General features: G+C 41.8%; 1 protein-coding gene across 1 annotated transcript in view; it reads left to right on the plus strand.

Moving 5' to 3' along the window:
* Positions 1–226: 226 nt before the first annotated feature.
* Positions 227–27,138, plus strand: part of STUM (stum, mechanosensory transduction mediator homolog) — a 40,328-nt gene continuing 13,416 nt past the window's right edge. The window contains exon 1 of the mRNA XM_042892322.1: positions 227–457. Within this exon, the coding sequence (XP_042748256.1) occupies positions 271–457 (187 nt within the window). The 5' untranslated portion in view covers positions 227–270. The remainder of the gene's footprint in view (positions 458–27,138) is intronic.

Raw genomic sequence — 27,138 nt, forward strand, 5'->3', positions numbered from 1 at the left:
TCCCCACACCCGAAAGCCCCAATGCTAAGAAGGCGAGGGGCGTTATTTCCCACCGCTCCGAAGCTCCCGACCCCCGGCGGTGCCCTCCCCGTTCCCGAGGGCAGAACCGCGCTCCGGCCGGGCGGCGCGCACCCCCGGGTTTGAGCTGGCGGCGGCGGGAGCGCGCACGGGGGACGGGCGCTCCAGCCCCCGGGCGGGGCCAGGCGGCAACGGGAGCGAGCTCGGCGGCAGCCGGGAGCCCGTCAGGGCACCTCTAGCGCTGCTCCGGCCATGGATCCCCTGCCCAAAGACGGCGAGAGCGCGGCGGGCGGGGAGCCCAGCCGGGGCGCTGCCCCCTCCAGCGGGGTGGTGGTGCAGGTCCGGGAGAAGAAGGGCCCCCTGCGCGCAGCCATCCCCTACATGCCGTTCCCCGTGGCTGTCATCTGCCTCTTCCTCAACACCTTCGTGCCAGGGTTGGGTAAGGAGCTCCGCCGCCGCCGAGGGAGGGAGCGAGCCCCTGAGGAAAGTTTCGCGACGGGAGCGGCGCTTCGCGCACCGCCCGACGGCCGCGCCCGGGGTCTGAGGAGGGGGAAGGTGGGAGGTGGGGTCCGCAGATCGCGGTGTGGCTCCCAGGGTCACGAAGGCAGGAGCTCGGAGCTGGAGTGCCGAGGAACCACGCGGATTCTGTTTTTCTTGCTGGCAAGTCCCGAGTGAGAGATGCAGATAATGCATCCTTAAGTTGCGGTTGTAATTCCTTTTATGTTTCTGTTTGACCCCTTCTAATTAAGAAATCCTTGCATTTACCTCACCTTGGGGCCAGCCGGAGCCTTGTAAGAGCGAGCCTTAGAAACACACCTGAAACAGCAGGCAGGGCAACGAGCCGTCTGGCAGCGAATAAAGTGCTCCTTTTTGGGAAAATCAAAGATCCTATCCTACCTTGACCCTCCTGTAGCTCCCGTACACTGATACAGGAGCTCACCCTGCAGTAAAAAAAAGCTCCTACCCCACTGGCACCTGCTTTATTTGTTCCAGGTGGCTTCATTCCTTAATGAATCTGAAAGTCCTTCTGATTAAAGTGTGACCCCCAACCTATGCAGCACGTGTAAGCTGTTGCTACTCCTGTGTGTATGCTGTTCACCTACAGGAGTGTTCCAGAGGAAAATGTTAGCTTACTAAAGTCCCTTTGAATTTTCCTATAGAAAGGAAGGCATTGGGATATAAGCTGTAATAGTATCAAAGCTGCAGTGCTGCACTCTGAGGTGTGCTGTTGTCACAGCCTTTAGTGCAAGCACCTGCAGAACACAGAGCAATAAATCAAACTCTCCAGTCCAGTACTTTCATGATTTTTTGAGCTATTGTTATTTAGCAATTAATTCCTCACTGTCTTCAGAGGGAAGTTTTCAAAATCAGAGCTAAGTGAATGTAGCTTCCCACTGCATTGAAGGTGCTGTGTCTCCATTGTAGGCATAGAAGAAAAAAGACCCCACAAAACTGTAGAGGAGATTTCCTGTACACTTTTCCTACCACTTCTGACTAATCCTATACTTCACAGTGCTGCTTTTGACTTAGAAAATCCTGACCTTCCCTCTTCCTAGGAGGGCAAACCCCATAAACTGTCCCCACACCAGGATTACCTTGAGGTGTAGACATCTGCCCCAGCAATTCTCTTGCTGCTGCAGGACTGCTGGAGGCGGCGGGTGCTGTGCCTTCCCTCCCATGGAAAGGGTCCGTAAAGGATGGCAGAATGTAGCTGCCTTCTAAAGGCTAGGAGATAGGCTCCCAGCCCATGCTTGGGATGAATCTAGATTTTGTAGCCGTGCTGGATGCACTATCAGCAGGTGGCTGGACTCACCCTGAATGGTTTTATTTTGTTAGGTAGATAGTTTGGATTTTTAACAGTCTTAGATTTTCTATTTGGTGCACTGATGTCAGCAGTACTTTTTGGCTGTCCATACCACCATTCATCCCAATCACCACTGTGAAAAACAGTGGTAGCAAAACAAATGAACTACAAAACAAATCCTTTTCTATGGTATTCTCTCTGACTGGCTAAGAACCTTGCTTTGGAGATGCATCCCCTACTCTGCACTGCAAAGCACAGCACATAGTCCAACATAAATGAACTGTTCTCTTAATGAAGCTGCTAATGTCCTGTGCATTCTCATAGAAATTTTACTCAGCAATAATACACCCAAGTAGAATAGCTTTCTACTGTCTGTACCAAATCCTGTCATGTATCATACAGCCCACACATGAAGGGAAACAGGAGGAACACAAATCTGCTTGTAGGAATAGGATGAAAAGAGATCTTGTGATCTGTTCAGCCTTCTCTGTGAACTGAGCAACACTTGTAAAACAAATGATATTTAATATTTATGGTGATGTGAAGTATTCACATCTAGCATCTGAACTTGTTCCTAGCAAAGTAAATGGCAAAATTCCCATTGATTCCCGCAATACAGAGATGTAACACATTAAAATAATGCTTTGCAGGTTTGCTATGTATTTTTCCTACTTACTGTGCCTGTATATTTGTGATAAGGGAAGTTCTCTGTTTTCCAACCCCTGAGTTCAGTTTCCCTTCTGTTTTGCATGTAGTTGTCACTGATTTGTAGTCTCTGAAACACAAATGCAATAAAGGGTCAGAAGCCACTGGAATGGGCAAGAAAGTGGGCAATACTGGATAAACCAAGTGTTCCACTGCTTGGAGACCAGTGCATGTTCACTAGTGCCCAGTGCCTTAAATCGGTAATACCCCAACAGAACTTATGTGCTGATGTGCTACCAGATACACAGGTGGTCAGAAAGACCTTATGCTGTTTATGCTTTGCTTCAGTACTGTTTGGACAGGAGAAGTAACACTTTCTATTTGTTTACAGTCATTTTTTTCTTTTTTTTTTTCCTTTCTTTTGTTTTTCACTTTTTTTTTCCTTAACAGAAAAGCTGGGATGTTTTCAGGGTTTTATGTAGTAACCCAGAACTGCAAGTTCTGCATTGTGAACTGTGTTTTCATTACTCTTTGTATAAATGTTACAGAAGATTCAGGTGAAATTTTTCATACCCAGGGGATACGTTAAACTTGTACTGCCAAAAATTCAATTTCAGACCAAGTACAGCCTGGAGAAGCCTGATTAACCCACCTGCTTGTGGTCTGTTTTATGGAACAAACTATCAGTTGCACACTGCTTCCACCCACTATGATAGACACAATTACTTGGTGATGTCCTGGAGCAGAATTTTCTGTAATCCAGTGTAGTCTTCCTCGTGTGAGTCTGGTAGAGCATGTCCCTACTTCAGGTTCATAAAAGGAGCAGCTGGTATGAAAGGGAGACAACGGAGCTGGTGTCCTTAGTAAGTGCTGTAGCAAAGACCCTGGTGCCATCGACTGCCAGTGTTCACTGCATCACATAGGTCACAGTGGCACAGGGGCCCTGGGGGTGTCTCTGAGGCCCTGGGGCTAAGTCACGTCCCAACAAGCTCTGGAGGAAGTCAGACAAAGACGCCGGCAGAAGTAAATGGCAGGGTATGGTCTGTTTTTCAATTCCTGCAGGATTGAGCAGCATGCACCTGCAGCCAGTACGTGCTGCAGATGGCAGATGAACGAAGGGGCTGGCCGTGCCCTATAGCTGGCAGACTGTGTTCTCCTGGAGCTGCCGCGTGCCAGTCAGTGTGGGAGAAGATCTGGCTCTCTGTCATTCCCTGAGATGATACACAGGAATCTTGCCCTCCTTCCTACCCGTTTTTCCTTCTCTCGACATCACGTGTGTGGGAGGGGGGGGAAGCGAAGGGGGGAACTTGAGGGGAATGTGAGAAGTGAGTGAAATTAAGTATGAGGTATTCTCCAAGATGAATCCCTCGTGTCAGGAAGGGGGTGGACTTTTGGATCACAGCCTGAATTACACATGTATACTATTTTTATGCAGAGAGTAACTGAAATACATAGCATAAGATTATGTTAGCGCAGGCTAGAAGAGCAGCCACCTGTGAGGCATGAAATAGCCTGTGATGGAGATCATGTGAGACAGCCTCTCACAGGCAGCTAGAGAAAGAAGGGATGATTCCCAGCCTGCACGACCTTTTTCTTGGTGGTGTACATCTCTCCTGCTCCTGAGAGCATCACCTCCACATCATGAGCCTTGTGCTATCTGTTCATCTGCTTCAGTCATGAATTCAAGGGCTACTCTTTCAGCTGTGTAGAATCATAGAATCATAGAATCACTCAGGTTGGAAAAGACCTTAAAGATCATTGAGTCCAACCATGACCTAACCATACTACCCTAACTAACAACCCTCCACTAAATCATGTCCCTGAGTCTTGGTTTATACAAGCCGAGCAGAAGGTTCTCATTAAAAGCTAGTGCTCTCTTCAGCAGAATGAGCTCTCTAAAGAGCGGAAGGGAAGGACAGGAAGCACCACTCAGGAAAGCTGCAGGAATGAGATCTGCTTAAAGTTATCAATATCCATTTTATTTTTTGTTGTTGAAACTGTAACTATATGCCTCAAGCAAATAACCATTGTCTTCATGAATGAAACAAAGAATTTTAAGGAATAGACACATTTTCTTATCTAAGGTTAACACTGCCAAAAAGAAGTTGAGACTTTCAGTCATCTGTGTATTAAAACTCAAGCTTGCTATGGCATCTGTAATCCTAATAATTCTTTTTCTTTTCTGTGGATATGCAAATAAGTGAATTGATTGATAAGACCCTATGTGGAAAACAGAGATTTTTCAGGTTTTTATATAAATTTGTGTTTATGAACTTTACTCCTGGGATTCTGTAGCCAGAAGCATCTTTCAGCCTTTGTTGCATAGGCCAGTAGTAGACTGCAGGAAGAAGCTATATTTTCATGACAGTGTAATTAAACAAAGCAAACCTTTTGCTAGTAGACTTCACTTATCAAGTTTGTGTATCCACTGAAAATGGTCCATATGCTGAAAAGATCAAGAAGTTCTTTGTGGTAGTTTCTTCACCTGCACGTGCAAGACAGGAGAGGAGACCTGTGATAGAATTTGTTCTTTCACAACTCACTGCTCCATGGTACAGCAGCAGTGGTACCAGCTGTACTCTAATTATTCGTCGTGGAGATATAACACTGGGCATAAGAACAACTGAATCTACAGATTTCTACTGTTGCAGGTTCTGTTCTGGCCAGCAGGGAGAAAGCTATTGATTTCCTCCTTTTTAACAGAGATATAAGTAAGAATTAGAAGTGTGTTATATAACTTACTTGGCTGATTGTACCAAACAGCTACTCAAAGATCTTGCCAGCACTCAGTAGTCTGGAATATTTTTGTTCCATGAAGTGTCTGGACCATCAAGAATGACAAACAAGTTTTTAAACTCAAACTAATTCATAGGTAATTTGTGATCAGAATAAATGACAAATTACATCAAGTTCGTAGCTCCTCATCATCACAGAATCATCATAGAATGGCCTGAGTTGAAAAGGACCACAATGATCATGTATTTTCAACCCCCCTGCTATATGCAGGGTCACCAACCAGCAGACCAGGCTGCCCAGAGCCACATCCAGCCTGGCCTTGAATGCCTCCAGGGATGGGGCATCCACAGCCTCCTTGGGCAGCCTGTTCCAGTGCATCACCACCTTCTGTGTGAAAAGCTTCCTCCTCTTTTGAGACAACTCCAACCTATGTGTTAGATCAGCTAAAAACCAATAAGAGTTGTACCTTTAATGCCTCTGGCATGGCTCCTCAGTTTTAATCAGTGTCCAGTGGTGTACCCTGCAGTATTTTATGAAAAAAGCTGCTTTCTGCTTTGCAGTTGAATTTTATTAGCCCAGACTTACTTGAATACTTTAAATATTCTTTTCTTCCTCCTTTTCCATTGTTTTAGATTGGACCCCTTCCTTGTGTTATTCTGCTGAGCCTATGTGATCACTAGTACATTTTCTCATCATCCTCCCATGCCCTTGCTTTACAAATGCAGCTATGAACATACACAGCACAAGCACAGCAACACTTTGTTCTTGACTACTGGCTCTGCCACAGTCCAAATATTTACTATTGTTTATGTTGTTTGGTCAGTTTTTATTCTTCATTCATTATGGTTGGTAAAAGTCTGCAGTTGAGCTCTACTTGTGTTTATTGTGTCTACTTTTTGGTTCATTTCACTGTCAAGCTGCATACTTACCCAGTGCTGCTGCTTTCTGAACTGTGGTCATTTCCAGACCAGCTTTTATGCTAATAAATTCCCACCCCCCACCTTTTGCTTTCATCAAAATAGAAGACAAAAGAAGTGGCCAATGACAATTTTGTTCACTGCTGTAGTTTCAGCAGCTCTGTAGATATATTAATTACTTAATGAATATGAGAGCAGATAGGGTTTGCTCAGCATCTTGTAATTTAATGCAGTTTGGACAGATGTACTTGAAGATTAAGAGTGAAGGTGGGGGCAGACAGCAAAGAAGAAATATTAAATGGCCAAGTGAACAAACTGAATTTTAAGGACTCTGAAAAGCTGTTCCAGACAAAGGGTGTGACATAGGAGAAAAATAGAGAATCAAGTCCAGAAGGAGAAAAGGACAGCCTGGGAGAGTGCATTAGCAGAGATTTGGTGGGAAGAAACTGGAACTTCCTGCAGCAAGAGAGAAAACAAATGAAAGGATTTGAACAGAATTACAAAATATTCCAAGTTGGAAGGGACCTGTAAGGATCATTGAGTCCAACTCCCCCTCCTCCTTTATGGAGGTCTCTTCTTCCAAGAGCTCCATACCCATCATAACACAGAGTAACAACCTCAAATTCTCCAGCCAGGATCACAAATGCAGGACTCTGATGCAAGTCACAGACCTGAAGACCTCATGATCTCACTGAAGACGCAAAATGGGTGAGGAGATTTCTTTAGCAAGTGAATTTTGGGTAGTCTGCATTACAGGATAGAGGTAATTTTTTTCTAGTGCTATGAATTTGTGAGCACCATAAAGATTTGCAAACTTTGCTGAAGAACTATTGCCCTTTCCTTTTTTTCCACCATTAAAAAACCACTGAGAGGTTGTATATAGGATAAAGGGAGAAAAGGAAACCGGAACTGAGGTTTCTCAGTCTCTTTCTTACCCATCAAATCACGTACAGCACCTTAAACAAAAACTCCAATAGGTGGCAGCAGCTGGCATAAAGCAGAAGAATGAATTTTAGAATCCATCTGCAATTTTACATTTTGTAGAGACTTGAGATTGGATGGTAAAAGGATTCTAAAATAGTCCCTAAATTTGTAAAAGAGATTGGAGTTTGCAACACTTACGAAAGCTTTCAGAGATAACCTGGAAAGAAGAAATTGAAATGAAATTTCTTGATTTTCTACAAATTATAAAATCAGTCTGACTTAAAACAGTCTTTCTACATCTTCCTCACAAGGGGAGTGGAGGCACAGGCGCTGATCCCTCCGGTGACAGTGACAGAACCCAAGGGAATGGCAAGAGTTGTGTCAGAAGTGGTTAGCCTGGGTGTTAGGAAAAGGCTTTTCACCAGAGTGTGGTGCTGTGTGGAACCAGGGATTGGACTCAGTGATCACTATGGTCCCTTCCAACTTGGGATATTCTATGATTCTTTTGTATTTAGTCTTGTCTCCAGTTCAGTGTAGTGTCTTATTTCAAACTCCTTAAAGCCCACCTGCTCTTCAAATGTTGGTCTATGAATTGGGCAGTTATGTAGTGATGCACATAGAGCAAAGCTGGTGTGGCAGTACTATTTCTCAGCAGATAGCTGGACCCAGCATCACACAGCATCACACAGAAATCTTAGCCATCCCAAACAGAAGTCAGACCCAGGGCATCACATGGACTCAGACTCATGAAAACAAAAAATCTGTATTGACCAACCTTCTCTAGAGACTCCAGCCACATCAAACCCACGTTTCCCTGGTTTTGCAGAAGTTTGGGAACTTTTTCATTAACTGAAGGATTCGATCCCACTTCCTTCTTTTTTTCCCCTCCTATCTCCAGGGTTTTTGAGTATTTGTGTTAACTAGGGACCACAACTGTGAGAACTTGAAAATCCCTGGAGAAAATTTGACCTTACTGTTGGTTTCTGTTATAAAGTTATAAGCTTCCTAGGTTTCATAGTGTACAGAATCAAGGAAATTAAGTAGGTTGAAATTGAAAGACTTGAAGTACTAATTTTCACATTCTCAATCTTTTTGCTCAGAGGTTTTCACAGTACTTCCTCCAGCAACATAATCATCTTTATTTAAGTGCAAGGCTCAGTTTTTCCATCCTAAAAGAATTAGAAACCAAACTCTTAGTTTCTCTCAAACTACTTGACAGTCCCCCAAAAGGCCTAACAGTGTAATCATGACTATCACAATATTTGGTGTTTCCTTGGAACCCTGTCCCCTAAGGCTCTTGGTTAGATGAGAAATTAGTCTTTAAAGAAGAGAAAAAATGTAACTAGCTTTCATGGTTTTGGAGCAGGATTCAGGGATATGATGCTTTCTCAAGAAAAAGAGAGAGAGAAAGGGCAGAAAAAAGAATAAGTTACATGTTTTTCAATCTCAGTATTGAAAAATCTGATTCACGACTTTAAACACTGGAGGACAGCAATGTTATACTGAGATTTTAAATTAAAGAAGTGGATATATTGCCAACTAATTCATGACTCAAGTAGACTAGACAAAACCACAGACATTTATGCATTCAAGTCTGTGATCAAGAAATATCCAAAGTAATAAATATGAGATGTTTGAGGAAAGCTAATTGGTAGTCTGCTACCTTAAATTAAAAATTCCTGTTATAAGCATACCTAAAGAATATGCCCAGAATTGATAATGGTCAAACCTTGCTAGAGGGCAGAGTGAACATGGTCAATAGAAGGACTCTGGGAACACAATTAGTGAACAGGGTTATGTTCACTGCAGAGATGTAACCTGTACTGTATTTCTAACTTCACTAATGTTTATACAAGGCTATACAAGGTGTAGGGGACTAAGTCTGCCATCTTTGGGAAGATGAATTTGAACATACTGCAGCATATCAGCAGCTTGTCATTTATTTAGGCTGTTTTTTCAGCACGATACAAGCATTGATGAATATCCACACAACGCTTACAAATTCTGTCAGCTTGAGTCTGTGGATAGTTGCTTTGTAAAAGTCACAACAGGCTAGTTTCTACAGAATGAAAAGCCTAAATTGTGAAATTCATCTTGAGAACTGGAAAAAAAAATCAGTCAAATGAGTGACTTTAAAAAGTAAGTAGGTAAGTGTTATAAGCCACTGAAGAACTGAGTTTTTTTAATGGAAATTAATAAACCGTGCTATAATGTGCCATGGTTACAAGCTTAGTTGAAAAATTGACTCATTTTACAAAGTATGAATCATAAAATATGAAAATTATCTACTTGAGATATAATAAGCCTGATGATCACGTTAGTATAACACTGTCCAGATGAAAGTGTCCTTTGCTCTTCTAGTTTAAAATATGTATTTATAGGTATGCATATATCAATTACGTATACCAATATCATGAAGTGAAATCTTTGTTTGAAATGATTGTGTCCTCATGTAGGTAGAAAAGCATTTATTGCATGTTTTTTTTTTTAAGTGCATTCATAAAATAATGGATCTTAGATTTCATAAATGTGTTTTGTTAATTCTCTATTTTTAAAATACTTGCAAGACCTCTTCTGTTGCCATGACAATTTAATTTCCATAAACATGATTTTTTATGTGTGAATATTCAGCATTGTATGTGATATGCTGTGCTGGGGAAAGGAGATGACAACTTGGCACCACAGAAATTGCTGTGTTAAATGGCCTGTAAAGTTGTAGAAACAGAGAATGGCTTGGATTGGAAGAGGCCTTTAAGATCATCTAGATCATTACCCAACTGCTGTGGGCAGGGACACCCCCTAGCAGATGAGGGTGCTGCTTCTAAACCCAGTTACACCGGTCTGCTTAGCAAGTAAACCCTTGAAACAACAGGCAGGTTGGTTTTGATACAACTAAACAATTTATTTCTTGCAGAGTTTCTGAACTGGACTGTTAAATTATATCTGTCCTTCGCATGTGACTCCATGAAGCAACTAAACTTTCATCTTATTTACACTGTTCTACTGCACACATTAATCTGTTTTTTTGCCTTGAGTGCTAATCCCCTTACATTATATCTGTGGTAGAAGGCTAGTGTTCTTTTACATCTCCTCTGCAAAGACCTAGATAGCAGCTCAAGTGTAAGGCAGAGCTTGAGGCAAGCCATGAGTGTGCATAGAAAGAAGAGGGGGAACTCTGTGTGTACACATCAACCATTGTGTCAACAACACATCTGAATACAAATAACTCTTAAAATCAAAATTGTGCCAAGAGGCAAATGCACGTCTCCATCAAAATTGAAGATTGATTGGAGCAACCTAGTTTGAAAGGTAGATTCAAGGCAACACAGTTAGAGGTGGGACATATCTCCTTGTGATGTATGCAGCTGATAGAAGAATGTGGTGGAGCCAGAAATGGAATTTAGATCAAATATCAGTTCCCAGGAACCACTGTTGCTTGGCAGCTACAGAGTGAGTCCTACTGATGCCACAATGAATAAATGCACTACTATTATTGACATTAGGAAGAAAAGATTTTTCTTCTTTGTGGTGGTAGATAGATTCTGATAGCTCTAACTTGACTGAAAATCTGGCCTGTGTGCACGTGTGTTCCACTCTCATATCACTATACATTCTTTCACTGCTTATTTAATCAGTGTGTGCCAAGACAGAGCTCAGAGAAATCACAAAGAGGACAGCTCTGAGGGCTCCAGGTCACGCTGTTCAGTGCAACAATCACCTAAGCAAAACAAGTACGAAATGTTCCCATTTCAAAACAAATTTACTTATCAAAACCCTGATTCCACATTGTGCAGAGCAATACAGAACTGAGGCTCAAGAAACACTTTACCTCACATCTGTTCACCATTTTTACTTTTCTGTAACATTTAGGAGACAAGTCCATGGTGTCATGGTGCCTTAAAAGTACCAAGAGAACTAGGCTCAAAGGTAAGAACTAACATGAGTTCACCTATTGAGGTTGCTGCTGTGAATAAGTATTATTTTGAAGAGAATTTGTGGGACTGAGCTCTCATGTTCTTAAAAACAGATAATATTCGTCCTAGTTTGCAGTAATAAGTGAAAAAGCCATTGAGAATTGTATGTCCCAAAATAGCCAATAAACAAAGCTAAAAATCTGAGGCTGTTGCATCACAGGACATATTCTGATTTCTCCCTTACTAGTGTGGTTTTAAATATTCCTCACACTTTAAGATATGCTAGCAAATGTTCTTTAGTATACTTTGTAAAAGGAGTAATACCTGACATGAGACCTTATTCCAGTGTGATTTTGAGAAGGCTGCTATGAATGGGAATGAGAAGTACCAAGTCAGCAGCTGAGCAAGCTTTCAGTGCATTATTGCTTCAGTAATGCTGTAAAATGCAGACTACACTAAAGGCCTCTTATGTCACAGAAATACGAAGGAACACATGTCATACTTAGTCTGTTTATGGTCTGAATGGAGAAAATAACTTCCTGAATGAAGATGATGTTAGAACAGGCAAGAAATCTACATGACTTCTTGCAGTTCTGTGCCTCAGATAACACAGCCATACTTTGTTTTCCTTAATCTCTTCCCAGAAAACTGTTTTACGTAAGCTACCTCTAATCACTCTTGGACTTCCTCAAGAAACGAGATGTTTGTGCCACACATTAGTGAAAATGCAATTAATAGGAAGGACAGACAAGGCAGTCTGTAGTTCTTAGGTGCTGGTCACTCCCTCACATGGTCCTGTGATCTGCTTTATGCTTTTGAAATGCACATCTTGTACATGAAAAGAACATCAGCATGTTTTAGTTACTACGTGGCAAAACAACAACAACAACCCACCACAAAACAAAAACCAACAGTTCAGGTAAGCTAGTTCGCCTTGTAGCACTGATGCCCTCTAGAGCTGCCATTTCAAAGAATGCTAATTTGTACTGTGCATTGTAGTATAGTGCTAACAGATATTTGCAGTAGCTCAACTCCATTGTATCTCCTCTTGTTTACATCACAGTGTAGAATGAGCTCTTACTGCAGCCTTAAAATGTACAATTGTAAAATAGGTTTGTTATCTATACAGTTGTGTAGGTCACTGTGGCACTGCACAGACAATGGGAAAAGAACAGGTCTTATCCTACTGGATTGTAACAGAGATGTAACCCCAAGAGTCAGATGACAGAAGTCTTGATAGAAACATACAATACAGTGTAATGAAAAGAAAAATACTTCCTTGAGTTGTATGCTTAAAGGCAAAGCCTTAAATACACAGTTGGCACTTGTTTCTTAGCAACAGTGCTCATCTGAGCCATGCAAACATTGTCAGGTTGTAAAAAGATACCCTCTAAGAGAAAGGTAATATGAAAGGAGCTAACATCAAATTTAAGGGATGCCTTCCTCTCATTGTAAAAAAGACAACCACATGTTATCAGCATTGCAAAGCCTTCAGACAATGATTAAGATCATTTTGAGAAACTGTAATGATCAAAACAAAGAACTTGTCCTTTTTTTCTCCACATGGAAGAATCACAAAAGTAACACTTGAATATATTTTCATTAGTATTACAGGAGTACCATAAAAATATAGTTAAGTCTTCTCTTCCTTCTGTGTCCATAACAGCATGCCTGTACTCTACACTGAATGCAGAGGAGTCCTGCCAAACTCACTCCTTGCCCTGCTCTATCCAGTGCTAGATTTTCAGAGAGTGAGCTATAATGAACAAAGTTGAGTGCAGTAACTTGCCTGTAGCAGCAGCCCTAAGGGAGTTGATTAGCTAGCTAATATACCAAATCAAGAGATAATGTATATTAGTATTATTTATTCAAAATAACTTACTGGTGTTCTTTTCATTGGACATGTTAGATGGGATTTGTCTACCTGTACTCTGAGTTGGTTGCTGATACGATCTGTGAGAAGGAATTAGGCATTATCAGCATGTGACTCATTACTGCTCTGAAGCAGGTTAAGTGAATCACACTTTCTGGGGTCCTCTGTCATTTTTTTATTTTTGACTAAAAGGGAGCCTAAAATTACTGGCTGAGAGAGACACATCCCTTGCAGATAACTGAAGTTAAATGAAAGCTACCCATTAGGTGGTTTGCAAAGCAAGACATTTGCTTTAATCATTTCAAAACACATCATACATTTCCCACATATCTTCCTAGATCTCTTCTTGTCATTAAAGAGATCAAATAATTCTGATCTCTGAGCTGCTTCTTAATGCACGAACAGCTGCCACGTCTCAATACATTAGTATATTTCTGAAACTTAGACCTTCTCTCTTTCTCATGATTCTTCTTATTCCAATTACTGCCCTTTCCTGTAACTCTTCTAGCTCTTTCTGAATATGCTTAGTGGGTGTTAGTGGCAAGGTTTCAGTAGTGAGGAGCCTCTGTGAGAGGTCAGAGAGACCTGCACAAAGAGCCAGAGCTGGAGCAGGTAATCCCTGCAAGGACTGCAGCCTTGTGGACTGCGGCCCCATGGAATAACTAACACTGGCCAGGGGAAAAGTACGAGGAGGAAAAAGTGACAGAGAAACTGCTGTGAACTAACTACACTCTCCTCCCATTCCTCATTCAGCCACTTCTCCAAACTGCTTGCTGCAGCCAGGAAGGAGAAAGATCAGGGAATGGAGAAGTGAAATTGTACTTGGGGTGAAAAAGGGGGGAAGGATGTTTTGATGTCTTTGTTTCTCTTTATCCAGACCTGCTTTAATTGGCAATAAATTAATTTTCCTGGAGTCAAGTCTGTTTTGCGTATGACAGTAATTGGTAAGTGATCTCCTTGTCCTTATCTTGACCCACAAGCTTTTTTCTTATTTTCTCCTCCTGTCCTGTGGAGGAAGATGAATGAAAGCCAACAAGCCACAGTATGTCCCTGATTTCTGTAATGCTACTATAGCCTCTTCCATAGCATCTTTTCTTTAGTACAGCCTACTGCCATATTAACTTTGTTGACTATAGAACACCTGGAGCAAGTGTTCTCAATGCACTCACTGCTCATGGTGATACTTACATCCCTTCCTTGAAGCATGTGCTGAACATTCAGAGTTCTTTCCTCCATGCACTGATCACGGTACAGAAGGTAGGAGAGAGAGGTCTGCGTGTTCTTTATGCATAGCACTGAGAACTATTGTATTTAATAGTAGGACTGTCAAATGAGTATCTGTAACTGCTGACTGCTTCTCCTCCTCTTGCCTCAGCTCACTTCACCCCAGCCAACCAAGACAATGCCTGACAGTGATTTCTGGCTACAGTGACTGATGGAGGTTTCCCATCTCACTTTTCTTCTGACTTCTGGAGTGTTGAACCACTCCATCAGAAGCTTGACTGAGGCAGTGAGATTACACTACCTCACAATAGAGACAGCAGAAGAAAACATCTCCTAGAAAGAAAACTATGGTTAAACTAAGCTACATTTAAGCTTACATAAGCTTTTGTAAGACTTTGCACTTGATTTGCTGTGGCACAGGTGCATTTCCCTCTGCTGACTCTGATACAAGCTTACAACCCATACTAAAAAGAAAGTGTCTGGCAGCTGGTTTACGTTAGACCATTTTTTTCTTCCTTGTGTAGTTGCACCATATAAGCATTTGATAATACACGATTAGACCTGTTCTGTTCTCCTCAGTATAAAAACAAACAACAAACCAACCACCCAACAAAACAAAACAGTGCTGCTTAAAAAGAAACACTATGACAACATGGGAAAGACATTTTCCAGACAAACATGACTACCTTGAACACTCTGCAATACTGCCATTTTCTGGTACAACTTTCTTTTCAGAAATTAACTGATTCATAATCCTAGTCTGTGTTTTACTTTCACTGTTGCAAAGAGCCTTGGAGGGCAGTGAGACTGAACTAAGAGATTCAGAATTTGATCAAGTACTTGATAATCCTTTCACTATGGCTTTAGACATGACCCAGCCATGGTTTGGGCTGAAATTCCTTGATTTCAGTGGGGATTAGCTGCCTAAAATTCTTCAGAAGTCCACACTTTAGCTTCTTTGCCTCCTTTCTTTCATTTCTCAGAAGGAGGAATATGATAGCATACATAATTACACTGCCTCGTGCTAGGTTATCATTGATAGTGACAAAATGCTACGATAAAAAGGATCTAGAGGAAGTGCTGCTGTTGCTTAGTATGTATCTTAGGAGAGAAGTGACAGTATGTTCAAAACAGAATAAGTAGAAAAAAATACATGTGGTTATTTGCATATGCTAAAAAATATTGAAGGATAAGTTCTTTAGCGTTGGAAATCTGAGCAGGATAAGAACTATATTCATATTCTCTTCTTGCCGAGCAGTTTGGCTAAGCTGTTAATCTTCACTAACTGAAAAATAGAAAACACTTTTCTAGTAGACCTGTGTTGCCTTAATCCTAGATCTGGAAATATATGGTTCATGTGCACAGTACCAGCTCTGCTGCTCTTGTATCACTTGCCATTCAGCCTACAATGAGCAGATTGACCTTCCCAAAAACACTAGGCAGATTCTGTTCTGTACAGGTAGCCAATGTTTCAGCACATATTCTTCTGACATACCATCTTCCTTATGTTAGAACTTGTGGGTACAGTACAGATCCCTGTACTGTAGAAGTCTTCGTTGACCTTACTTCCATGTGTACTTTGATCAATATTCATTCAATTAGTAGTGATGGGAGTTGGTCACATTATCTAACTGTTAAATCCTCTTTCCATTCTCAACCTACCCCAAACTTAGTCTCACTTTCTTTCAGATGGCTAAAAAGGGCTCGTTCCACATAACCTATTGCTCTTAGTGTATGTATGCATTAGCTTGAAACATCCTGCTGCCAGCCATACCATCTCTTGGATAAGGAATGGGAGGTTGAGTGGACTTTGCACATAGAACCGTGCCACAGACCCTACGTTATGTCATTTCCCAAATACTCCATCAGCAAATAAAACACAATTCTGATGGCAGTTCACATTTGTCTGGTTTCTTCTAATTGCAAAGTTACTGAGGAGCTCAAGCAACGGTATTTATTGCACTTCTGCCGAAAGAGACAGGTTTTGGTGCTCTTCCTGGAAAGAGCAGAGTGACCTGAGCATCTTTTGCAATAGCTGACACAGCAAGTTGCAAAAGCAAATACAAAGATTTCTAAAAAGTCCTGGGCCTCCAGTTTCTTGTAGGGAAACACAATAGGAACAGCATGGGAGCTCATGGTGTATTTAGTGATCCTTTATGAATCATGCATATCAGCTAGTGTGCTCTGCCTACTTCCCAGGCCCACCCATAGTTCTGATTTTGCTCATCTCCCAGCCTCAAGCACACAATGCTTTTGTTGTATGCAGAAATTCATTTTCAATATGACAAGTAGATTTTGGGTGAGAACTCAGGTGATCTGCATTACTTCAGGAACCTCTTATTAACGTAAGAAATTGATCCACATTTCCTGTCCCTAAGCTTTCTTTCTCCTCCACTGTCATTGGTACAACATGCTGCTGCCTTCCCCTGTAAGGAGCTGCCATAGGATAACATTCCATTTGTAGAGCACAGCATAATAATTACGGACTTAAGATCCCATAATAGGGCCTTCTGCTTAGATTATCACACTCTCATAATCACCCCAGAGTTTGAGAGAGTTGGGCAGTTCACTGTGGGTAGCTGTGATGGCCTCAAGCATTGATGGTCCTGTTCAAAGAGCAAGGATGTTTTCTCTCCAAGGAAAGTTTAGTAAGATGCTGTTGCTTTGTGATATGGTCCCAGTGCATTGAAATCTCTAGATTTCATGTGAAACAGACATTTTTGTCTAGAAAATACTCATTGTAAGATCTTAGGTGATTTTTTCATAACGACATCTGGTTGAACAAATGTTCCTTTGAATGACAACAGCAGGTTTCTGCTATCAAATTGTCCTGCGTAGCATAGTTAGCTAAAAATAATTGCTTATTTTTCCATTGCAGGCACAATAGAAGATGGCAGAATAGCTCTAATGTCAGACTGTTGCTTTTGTACAATACTGTACTAGAAGTCTTTTTTTTGTAAAAAACAAAATTAAATGCTATGTTTTTATCTCAAAACTGAAGAAAAGTTATTTACTTTAGCTAGAAACACGGAGTTATTTAATGCTTAAGTGCAGGAAGCTATAATGAGAGTAGAAATACACTTAAGGAACCCATGGGGATTAGCATAAAAGAGTAAAGAATTGTAGGTAGGAAGAGAATAGTGAGATATAACAATATCAGCAGTTCACTCTTTCAGAAAGCACATAGTACCTCATGCTTTAAGGTGGAGGAAAGATTTGGGGGGTGTTTGGGAACTGTTGCCTTTCCTGTATTATTATTAAATACTCCTGTATTGCCTTTCTACTGTGCTAATCTTTCTGACTGTAACAGGGGGGAAAGGGAGAAGCGTGGATGTCCTTCTGTGTTCACCAGCAGTGGCTTTTCAGCTACCATTCACTGATTTTGGGCAGGAGAATGTACATCCTTCTGAGGGTTTGGTGGCTAGAAATGCAGTTATCTACATGCAGAAGAAAAGAAATCTGGCCTACCTGTCAGTCTTAAATAAATTACGCAACAATGAATAGATTTAGCTTTTGTAAATTCCTAAGACAGATGGGGAAGTATTAACCGCAGAAATAAATCTTTACAAAAGATTACCTCATGTCAAACAGAAAGCAAAACAGATCCCTGGTTCAGGGGTACGGGTTCTATGTTGCAGGATGTATACATGATAATAGCAACATATGTTCATCAACTCTGAAATGAAGTGTTGGAATGCATTTGATATGGTATGTGAAAGAACTGTGACTGGAGACTAGGCCACAGTGACTGAAGCAAACATAAGGAAAGAAAAAAAATTGAACTTGTTGATGTGTGAGATAAAAGAGTAGCATTTGGGGTGACCTAAATGCAGACGAAAAGGAGAGGGAGGAGTTAAGTACAAAATTCTCTTCCTTTCCTCTTCTCTTGCAAGCCTGACTGATGGAAAGTTTGTTGGTGGTGTCACTGGTGAAACACATTCACCATGCAGAGAAAAGGAGTTGGACTTTGTCATCTTTCAGCTCAGACAAGGGAATGCACAAATAGAGATAGCAGAAAGAAAGTGAAAGAAGTATCCTACAAAGGTATAGGAGTTTAAGTCACTGTCATAGAGACAGAGATAGCACTTAAAAGGCTTGTGTGTGGATGAAGCTTAGGGAATGCTTGGCTTGGAGGGAGAAGGAAACAAGGGGAAAAGAATGGCAGAAGCTCAATCTGTGTCTCTGCGAGGCAGGGAAAGAAAGATAATGACTTGATAGGAGAGAAATAAAGACAGATGACAAGATGTTGAAGAGCAAAGAGCTCTTAATGGAGATCCAGAGCAGCCAAGAGCCAGCAACAGTGGAACTGGGGTCCTGACAATCATTGGGATTCACTGCAGATCTTGATGGCCGTGGCTTCAGCAAAAGGGACAGAAGCCTCCAATTATTATCAGCTCCTAGAAGCCTCGGGGTTACTGGAGCTGGAAAACTGCTCTCACAGCTGTACAACCTCTGGGTTGCCCTGCAGAGATGTTCCAGAACATCACAAAGTCAAAAGGTTTGGAAAGGAGATGGATTTGATGTTTTGTACATGTATGGTGTTGCATGAGTACGCGACCGAATTCCTAATTTTGCTCGAATTGCATGGATTCATGTTTGTGGTAGTCCTTTTCAAGGCCACATATGGATTTGATTCATTGGCTTCACAGAGAACAGCAGACAATGGCTTCCACAGCCTGTTACCGTTAACTAAAGGAACAACATTTCTGGTGTTTGCACTTCTGAGTTGCTGCCAAGGTTAGGTGAGACTCAATGAGCCAGATTAGTCCCCAGTGTAACTCTGTGGCAAAGGGTTTAGATCAGAGATTAATCTGGGCCGAAAGTCGATTTTTATTTTTTTATTTTTTATTTTTTTGCAGTAGGAGTACAACAACAGAGGAATGAATGCAGGCTAGATGGATGGTCCCTCAGCTGAACCTGCCCCTTCAAGAATTTTTCCCTTTCTACTCAGAGATTCTTCCTTTTCTTTAGAACAAGTAGAATATTTTGAGGTTCACACATTGCCTACCACAATAAGGTACTGGCCCTGGCTAACATAGAGGCAGCAAATAGGAATTCCCTTTCTCTGCAGGCCTTAAAGTGACCCAGTGGAATGGCATAGAGCTGTGTCAGGGAAGGGTTAGGAAAAGATTCTTCAACAGAGGGCAGTGGGCATGGCACCAGTGCTGGAGTTCAAGGAGCATCTGGACAACATGCTCAGATGTAGGGTTTCAATTTTGGGCGTGATGCTGTGCAGAGCAGCAAGCTGGACTTCATGGACTCCACAAGCTTTGTGGGTCCCTTGTAACCAAGGATTTTTTTATGAATCCACAATTCTTGTAAAAGCAGCCTCTATTTTAGAATCCACTGTAGAAAAAAATGGGTAAGAACTGTAGCTATTCACAATTTGTCAAACTGGAGAATGTAAGAGCAGAAAAGCATCATCTTTGTTTAGTTTGTGAAGTCTGATCGGTCCCAGTCTGATGGTTTTTCAATAAGATAAGAAAGGACATTTTAAAGTCTGAATCTCATCTCAGGTTCATCCTTTACCTTTACTTAAGTGCTTCTAACAGTCTTACACAGGAGAGCTGAATCATTTTACTGCTGTGTCTAGCCTTATTGTAAGCTATTCAACATGAGAATTAGGAAAAGAGAATAAAAGTCAGATAAAGCTATGACAGTTTCCAGTTTCTCTTCATATAACACCTCAGCATATCCCATTCCATGCAAGACTTCTCTAATCTCTGAACAATGATATCTTTGATTTATTGTATGAGCCAGTACTTTTCCTATTTCACTCATGATAATTACTTGCTACATTGAGGTACTTGAAACTCAAACCTTTGCTATATTTTGAAAAAGTGTATGCATTTTTATATAACAAATACCTGTAGCCAGATGGTTAATATCAGAAGTTACTTTTTAAGGGGGAAATAAGTCTGTCCTATAACTTGAATCAGAGTAAATCAGTTGCCAATTCCTGAAGTTGGGAATATAAGAATTCCTAGAGAAGATGTTACCCAGGAGGTATATTCAGGTGAATTGTTTTGTTTGAGGGACATCCTTAGAAAAGTCACCATGCAAAATCCTGCAAGTTGCATACCCACGCCATGCTAGAGGCGTCTTGGCTGGCAGAGAGACATGGGCTGTTTGCAGAGAATTCAGCTCATGAACAGGACCTGATGCTTATCTGCTTTTCTGGCCTGCTCAGCTAAGCAATGTTCTTCCCATTAGCTTTGCTTTCAGATGGAAGAGTAGCAAGATACTGAAGGAATTATTTTATCCAAATCAATATTCCTTTTAAATATTTCTATTAAAGCAATAGCACACTTTGATATAAGGTGCTATTCAACTTAGCACAAAGGAACCTCCATTCAGAAGCTGTTAGATATGAGCACACGTGCACCCAGAGAGCAACATTGAAGAGCTGGAGTTGTGTTCTTAACATCCACCTGTTTTGGCATAATTAGTAACTTATGCTTTCTACTTGGGAGTACCAATTGCTATGGGAATAATTGCATCTGATGTTTAAGAATGAGAATAGAGCCTCAAGAGTAAATTGAAAGTCATTATGTATCTTACGTTCAAGAGCTGTTAGTTTTGTGGTGGCAAGAGGATATGACTCTGGAGAAAGAAATGGTTCCCCTACAGAAGTCGAGATAGTTTGAGATGGCTGCTAAGAAAATAGTTTTGCTCTGGTTCCTAAGTATGAGAACTGAAATGGGGAGGAGAGAGACAACAGAAATTAAGCAGATGCTCCTTTATCACATATCATCTTCCTTATTAAAAGTAAAGAAGCCTCAAAAAGTTCAAGAATTCTTCTTAAGAAACAATTGAAAGTAGTAAAATTAACATCTAATTATGCTACTAATTAATAAATAGGGATTTAAAAGGAATAAAACCACAGGTTCAGAACTAGTTGGCAAGTGGTAGTAAATTTGAGCAGGACTGAGTAAAAAAGCTAGGACTGAATTCTGGTCTCACAAATAATATCTCAGACTCCAGGGAGCAAGGCCACACATTTAGGCTGTAGAGTGCAACTCTACCGTGTTGTCTTTAAGTCCCCACTTGAGACACTTCAGCTCACAAAATGTATGCACTGAGTTTTCTGTATAAAAGTGTCTGTCTCCTGTCATCACTGCAGGCATCCAAACACCTGTGTCATGTTTGTGTTCTACATTCTTCTGCTGCTTAAAAGATGGCTTCTACTTTGCCGTGATTTTGGAGGCTAGTGCAATTTATTACACCTCCATTTCAGCTATCTTATTCTGTAGCAAAACCTCTAATTGTTCTGTTTCCCCATCTAACATTCCAACAAGATTAATTCTGTCTCATGTCTTAGTAGTCCCTAATTAACATGATTTGTCTTCACAGTTAAGGACTCCAGGGTATTGCAGCAAGACAAGACTCACTGCTCAGTACATCTCGGCAGTAGTTAGTGTGTTCTTCCACAAGCAGAGCAATTGCTGTTAGGTAGCTTCAAGGAGCTCAATTAGGTTCAAGGCAGTTATCAGAAAAGCAGAGGGGGAGGCAACAAGAGTGCAGACTGACTTTGAACTGTGATGCTTGATTCAGTACAGACAGACAGGACAGATAGACCTGCTCTTAGCAGGAGAACAGCAACAATCTAAATTGGAGCACCCTGAGATGGGCATTACTGGCACTTAAACTGTGTGAAGGCAGAGGTAGTAAAACAAGTGTCTGGTCTGTCTTCGTGCAGTAAAAGAATGCCAGTTTGAACCCTTATGCTAGGAGTTGAGATTTCAGTGTCACAGACGCCGGACTCCTGCTCTGTGTCTGACAAGACAGAGCTTTCCCTGGTACAGACAACTAGGAATGAACTTCAGCTCATTGGTGAGAGCCGTCCTCAGAGTTCTTGTGAAATCACTGCATTTTCCTTGTTATTGTTCACTGTTAGACAGCTTTTATTTTTATTTTCAGGATTCTTTGGGAACTGAAGGTAGGAGAAAAGCAAAAAGCTTTCCTTACTCTCAGAAAAGCAAAAAGCTTTCAGGGCCACTCTGAAATGAGGAGGGGCCATCTGCAGAGTGTGGGCTTTTGAAGGTCCAGGCTGGTAACTTCTGCATGAAAAGACATATCCAAGGTATTTTGATATCAATAGCAATAAACTGAATGGCTCAAGATTTGTTTGGTTTTTGGCTGTACATCAAGAAAACTGAAAACTGATTTCAGGAGGTGCTTGAGAATTGTGAATTAAGATCATAATCTTTAAAATTAGAGGTTTCAGTGAAAGGTTGTTTCCAGCTCCTTGGTTCTTCTGACACTTGGACCCTGAGCTCCTGCAGTGGTGGTTGCAGAGCAACCTGGAATAGGGGAGACATGACTAAGCACAAACTGATGTTCCTGCATGGCTGGAGGGGGGGGGAGAAAAGGGAGTGCAAAGTAGAATAAACAACCAGCTTAACAGTGAATGGCATGAATACAAGAAATTCTACATGGCAGCAGAAAACAAACAAACAAACAAACAAAAAAACCCTGAGAATAGCTGTTTCCACAGAATAGAGCTGCTCACTGAAGTTATTGAACAGCATGACTGCATCCACTTAAGGCAGAAGAGCTTACAGCAAAGAGCCCTGTGCCATAGAAGTTGGTGATGCCTTTTGTTCTCTTGTATGTTTATTGTTGTAATTGGAAGCCAACTGCATTGTTCCTTTCAATACTGGTATACTTAATAAGGATGCAAATTGAAGAAAATCCTCTCCTAATTCCATGAGCAAAATTAAAAAAGCAAGCATCATGCAGAAGCAAGGCTGCTCTGTCTCTGTCTTTTTCATATAAGCTCCCTTCACTGGCAGAGGAATAACTGACACAACCTCACCGTCTGTAACGTGCAGACAACCTGTTGCCTCCAAAGGCATACCTCAAAATGCAGAGCACTACTGGAGATCTGCATTAGCTTTCACCAAAGCTGCCTACCTGTGAATAAGAAACAGGCCAAGGTCTTATATATGAGGATCAACCTGCCATTGCTAGATTGCTGGCTGTACCTACATTACAAATTGCTTATATCCAGCAGAGCATCTCTTTGCACCACCACAACCAGCAGCACAGGTGTACCCAACAGCTATGTTGCTACTTGGGCAGCCAGGGGTTCTCAAGTGTCCCATAGAGGAGCCAGCACATGGTAGGAAATGAAGAGAACTGTTTGCAATGCTAACACCTTGCTTCAGGAAGAAGATAGGAATGAGTGACAGATTTATGTTTCTGGATTTGATCTGAGCATCAGTTAAGAGTGATGAAGAATTTCTCTTTGCAGTTCATTGTCTTAGAAGTATGGCAAAGTTCTTCTGATGGGAAGATGGTGGAGGAGAGCTTAAGTTTTTTTTGTTTTGTTTTTTTGGTTTTTTTTTGTGAATGTGGCTGGTAGGTATTGCTTATATGTTTCTAATTTTGCACATGTATATTTCTGCACAGTATTCTGGGGGTTGACCTGCTAGAGAGGAGCTCTACAGAGGAAGCCTGGGTGTCCTGGTGAACAGCAGGGCAGCCATGAGCCAGCAGTGTGTGCCAGTGGCCAAGAAGGCCAGTGGGATGCATTACCAAGAGTGTGGCCAGCAGGATGAGGGAGGTGATCCTCTCTTTTTACTCTGCCCTGGTGAGGCCACATCTGGAGTGCTGCGTCCAGTTCTGGGCTCCTCAGTTCAAGAAAGACAGGATATTCTAGAGAGTCCAGCAGAGAGCCATAGAGATAAGGGTTTGGAGCATCTCCAGAACGAGGAAAGGCTGAGAGGGGATCTCATCAATGCTTATGAACATCTAATAGGAAGAAGTCAAATAGCTGGAGCCAGGCTCTTTCCAGTGGCGTGCAGCAACAGAACAAGGGGCAATGGGCACAAACTGCAACACAGGAAGTTCCATATGAACACCACTGTGAGAGTGGTATTCACTCACACAGTGTGAGAGTGACAGAGCACTGGAACAGGTCACCCAGAGAGATGGGGGAGTCTCCTTCCTTGGAGACATTCAATACCCACCTCAACACTTTCCTGTTCAGCCTGCTCTAGGAAGCCTGTTGTAGCAGGGAAGTAGACTAGATGATCTCCAGAAGTCCCTTCCAACTGCTATGATTTTGTGATTACAATTCCTCACCTCCCCTTTCCTTTTGGGAATCAAATTCTCTCCAGTCTTTTTAACCACTATGACGTGCTATTCAAAACAGCAGTGGCAGTTCCAAGACCACTTTATTGTATCAAAGTGAGGAAGTCAGTTTGAGATCTGGGCTGGTACAGGTTGCACACACAGCTCAACAGCAGAGTTCTGGCAGGAGCCTGAGGCGTGCTGTGCTGCTGAGAGTTACGCAGCAGAGCCCAGCAGCGCAGCTCAGTAGAAATTTCAGTTTCAAGTACCCCAAGCACAGGCTTAATTTAAAGCATTAAGCTAACGGAACTAAACAATATGAGAATACAGGAGTTTGAAAAGTCTTACCGATTAAGACAGCTGTTTTTAAGTGTTGAGAATGTAGCAGAGCTGCAGAATTAAAGAAAACAAACAAGAAAGCCTCTCATGAAAGTTGTTTGTAGCCTGTTTTTGAAAGTTTCTGTTAGCTCTACTGGAAAGGCAGAGTTTTATTTTTTTGCAAAAGATTAAAAATGAGAAAAAACTCATTTTTGATACAAAAGCAGAGCTATCTTGCATGTGGGCTGTCTGCTGTAGATGCTACATAAATACTGTCAAGTCTGCTCAGACCACATGACACAAACCTTCTAATAAAACGGGCGCAAAGCACAAGCTGGTATTGCAACATGATGAAGCAGTTGTAATCAGTCATGAACATACAACTTTTTGGGGGTGTGCCTGGCATTTTTTCATATAGTTAGGGATACCAGAAAGCAAACTCCACCAAGATCACCCTGTGCAGACGGAGCCATAACAAACCCTGTGGAGACAAGAACTACAAACACCAGTTTTCACTTGTCAAGTTACTGTATACTTCTGTCTGCAGTGAGTCCAGAAGGACTGTGCAGAGTCAGAATTCACTTCAAGTGTCCTTCCTAGGAGGAAGAAGAAAAAAAAAAAAACCAACATGCTGACAGCAGCTCAGCAATACATTTTTAATAGCAGGCCACAGAGGAAAATTCATGAGCTGCTCTCCATGGCAACATCTAGGCTCTGTCACATTTGCCTGCCTCCACTCTTTCCTCTTCTCCCTCTCCTACTCCACCACTCCTGGTTTCCTTGCCTGGGCTCTGCATGCAGTGCTGCCCATGTAGGCTGGTATTTGCAATGAGCCACTTAGCCACCAGGTGTCTTCAGGCCATTCATTTCCCCCGTGACAGCTCATGGCCACAGCATTACTTATTCATAGTTCATTATACTTGGCCTGTGAATTTTGGATTGGGATTTTCAGTTCTAAAAGCTGATGACTAGGACCAAACCTGTTACTATTTTAAGCAGTCCATGGGTTCCACTCTTCTCCCCTCTCGAACTGGGAAAGCCACCCATCTGTTCTAGCCCCTTTTCACTGCATGTAGGCTTGCTTTCAAAGTACTGGCTAAAATACCTTTACTTATAGAAGAAAAGGGGATAATTGCATTGAGCACTGCATTAATTCCAAGGCTGAAATGAATTGCAAGGGGAAGAACTTACTCAATCCCACAGACAAACACTCAGTTTACATGTCATATTGCAGGCAACCCCCACATTTCATTCACGCTGCAGCCTCACTTCTAGGTTTCCCACCTCTACTTTCTTTAGACAGCAAAAGAAGCCCATCCACACCCACTAATGGGGGAAGAATTGCTGCATATGTGGTGATCTCTGTGCCCTGGGCTGAGCATTAACCACAGACCATAGTGTCTACAAGAATGCTTCAGTGCTCCCAGGTCACTTAGTGCTGAGAAGGCCACGGGTACATTAGTTTGAGCAGCCTTTTCTATACAGACAGCTGCAGGTTTTAATAGCTTCCTTTCCCTCATCATGATCCAGAGGGTTACAGATGAGGATTTTAATTGGTGCCACCAATGAGAGGCCTCCCCAACGGAAACGATTCCTTACAAACTGGAGTTTAAAATGAGTTCAGACCACTCAGTACCCCTAGATATCTCAAACAGTAGATAATACAGTCACTGTAACACCAAGCAAACTGCAAAACTTATTATTCATTTTATGCTATTTTTCTAGCATATCCAAGAAAAAAGCAGCATATCTCTTTCAGCAAATCCCCAACATCTGCCTCATATGCCTGCCAATATTGTTTAATGACAGCTAATAATCATTTTACTTAAAAAATTCAAAGGCACATTAGACATGTCCCCACACAGAGCACTCCCCTGGCACAATACAGATATCTCTCCTCCCCCACAAAAGACACACTCATTAATTACATCTCCCACCATCAATCCTGCAGCCTTCATTGTTCCCACAGATACCTCAGATGCCATTCCTCTCCCTATTCTCCCTCCCTGTACTTGTGCTTACTAGCAGCTGCACGCATCCTGAAGCCTTGCTCCAGATCCTCAGTCAAAACATGAGTTGTTTGTTCCCTTTGGGAAGCCAGAAAAAGAGCTACTTACCACCCTGTTTCCTCACAGTAATACAAGAGACGATCTTATATAGCTCCCAAACTTAAGGGAAAGGGAAAATGTATTTCTTCAACCCCTCCCTAGCTCCAACCTTCATACTTCTGTGGGGTAGGGAGCTTGACTAGCAGCAGCTGTGTGTGCTACTCTCATTTATCTTTCTCTTCTTGGTGGTATCTATAGCTGCTTCAGAATGGAAGCCCACTTCCCTCTGATATCTCTGCAGCAGCCCAGCTGTGTGCACTTACAGACTGCTAGTTCCAGGCAAGCTGTTTGGCTCGTCCAAGTGCTTGCAATGAGCTTTGATGCCCTTTAGCTAAGTTTACAGACTTGCTATGTGGCACGTGATGTCCTTTCTCCATGACCTCCCCCTCTGTCCCCACAGGGGTTGTATTAATGCATGATTCACTTACTACTCAGCATAAGACCCAGTAAACCAGCAATTCATGGGTCTTCCGTCTTCCCCTGCTGGTGCAGATATTCACAGGGTGTGCTGTCCTCATTGTGAATTTTCTCCTGATACAGAAAAATAAATAAATAAATAAACAAAAATCTCTAAATGTGC

The sequence above is a fragment of the Lagopus leucura genome, unplaced genomic scaffold (genome assembly GCF_019238085.1).
Source record: "Lagopus leucura isolate 7727_CA_CO unplaced genomic scaffold, USGS_WTPT01 Super-Scaffold_73, whole genome shotgun sequence".
Classification (NCBI taxonomy): domain Eukaryota; kingdom Metazoa; phylum Chordata; class Aves; order Galliformes; family Phasianidae; genus Lagopus; species Lagopus leucura.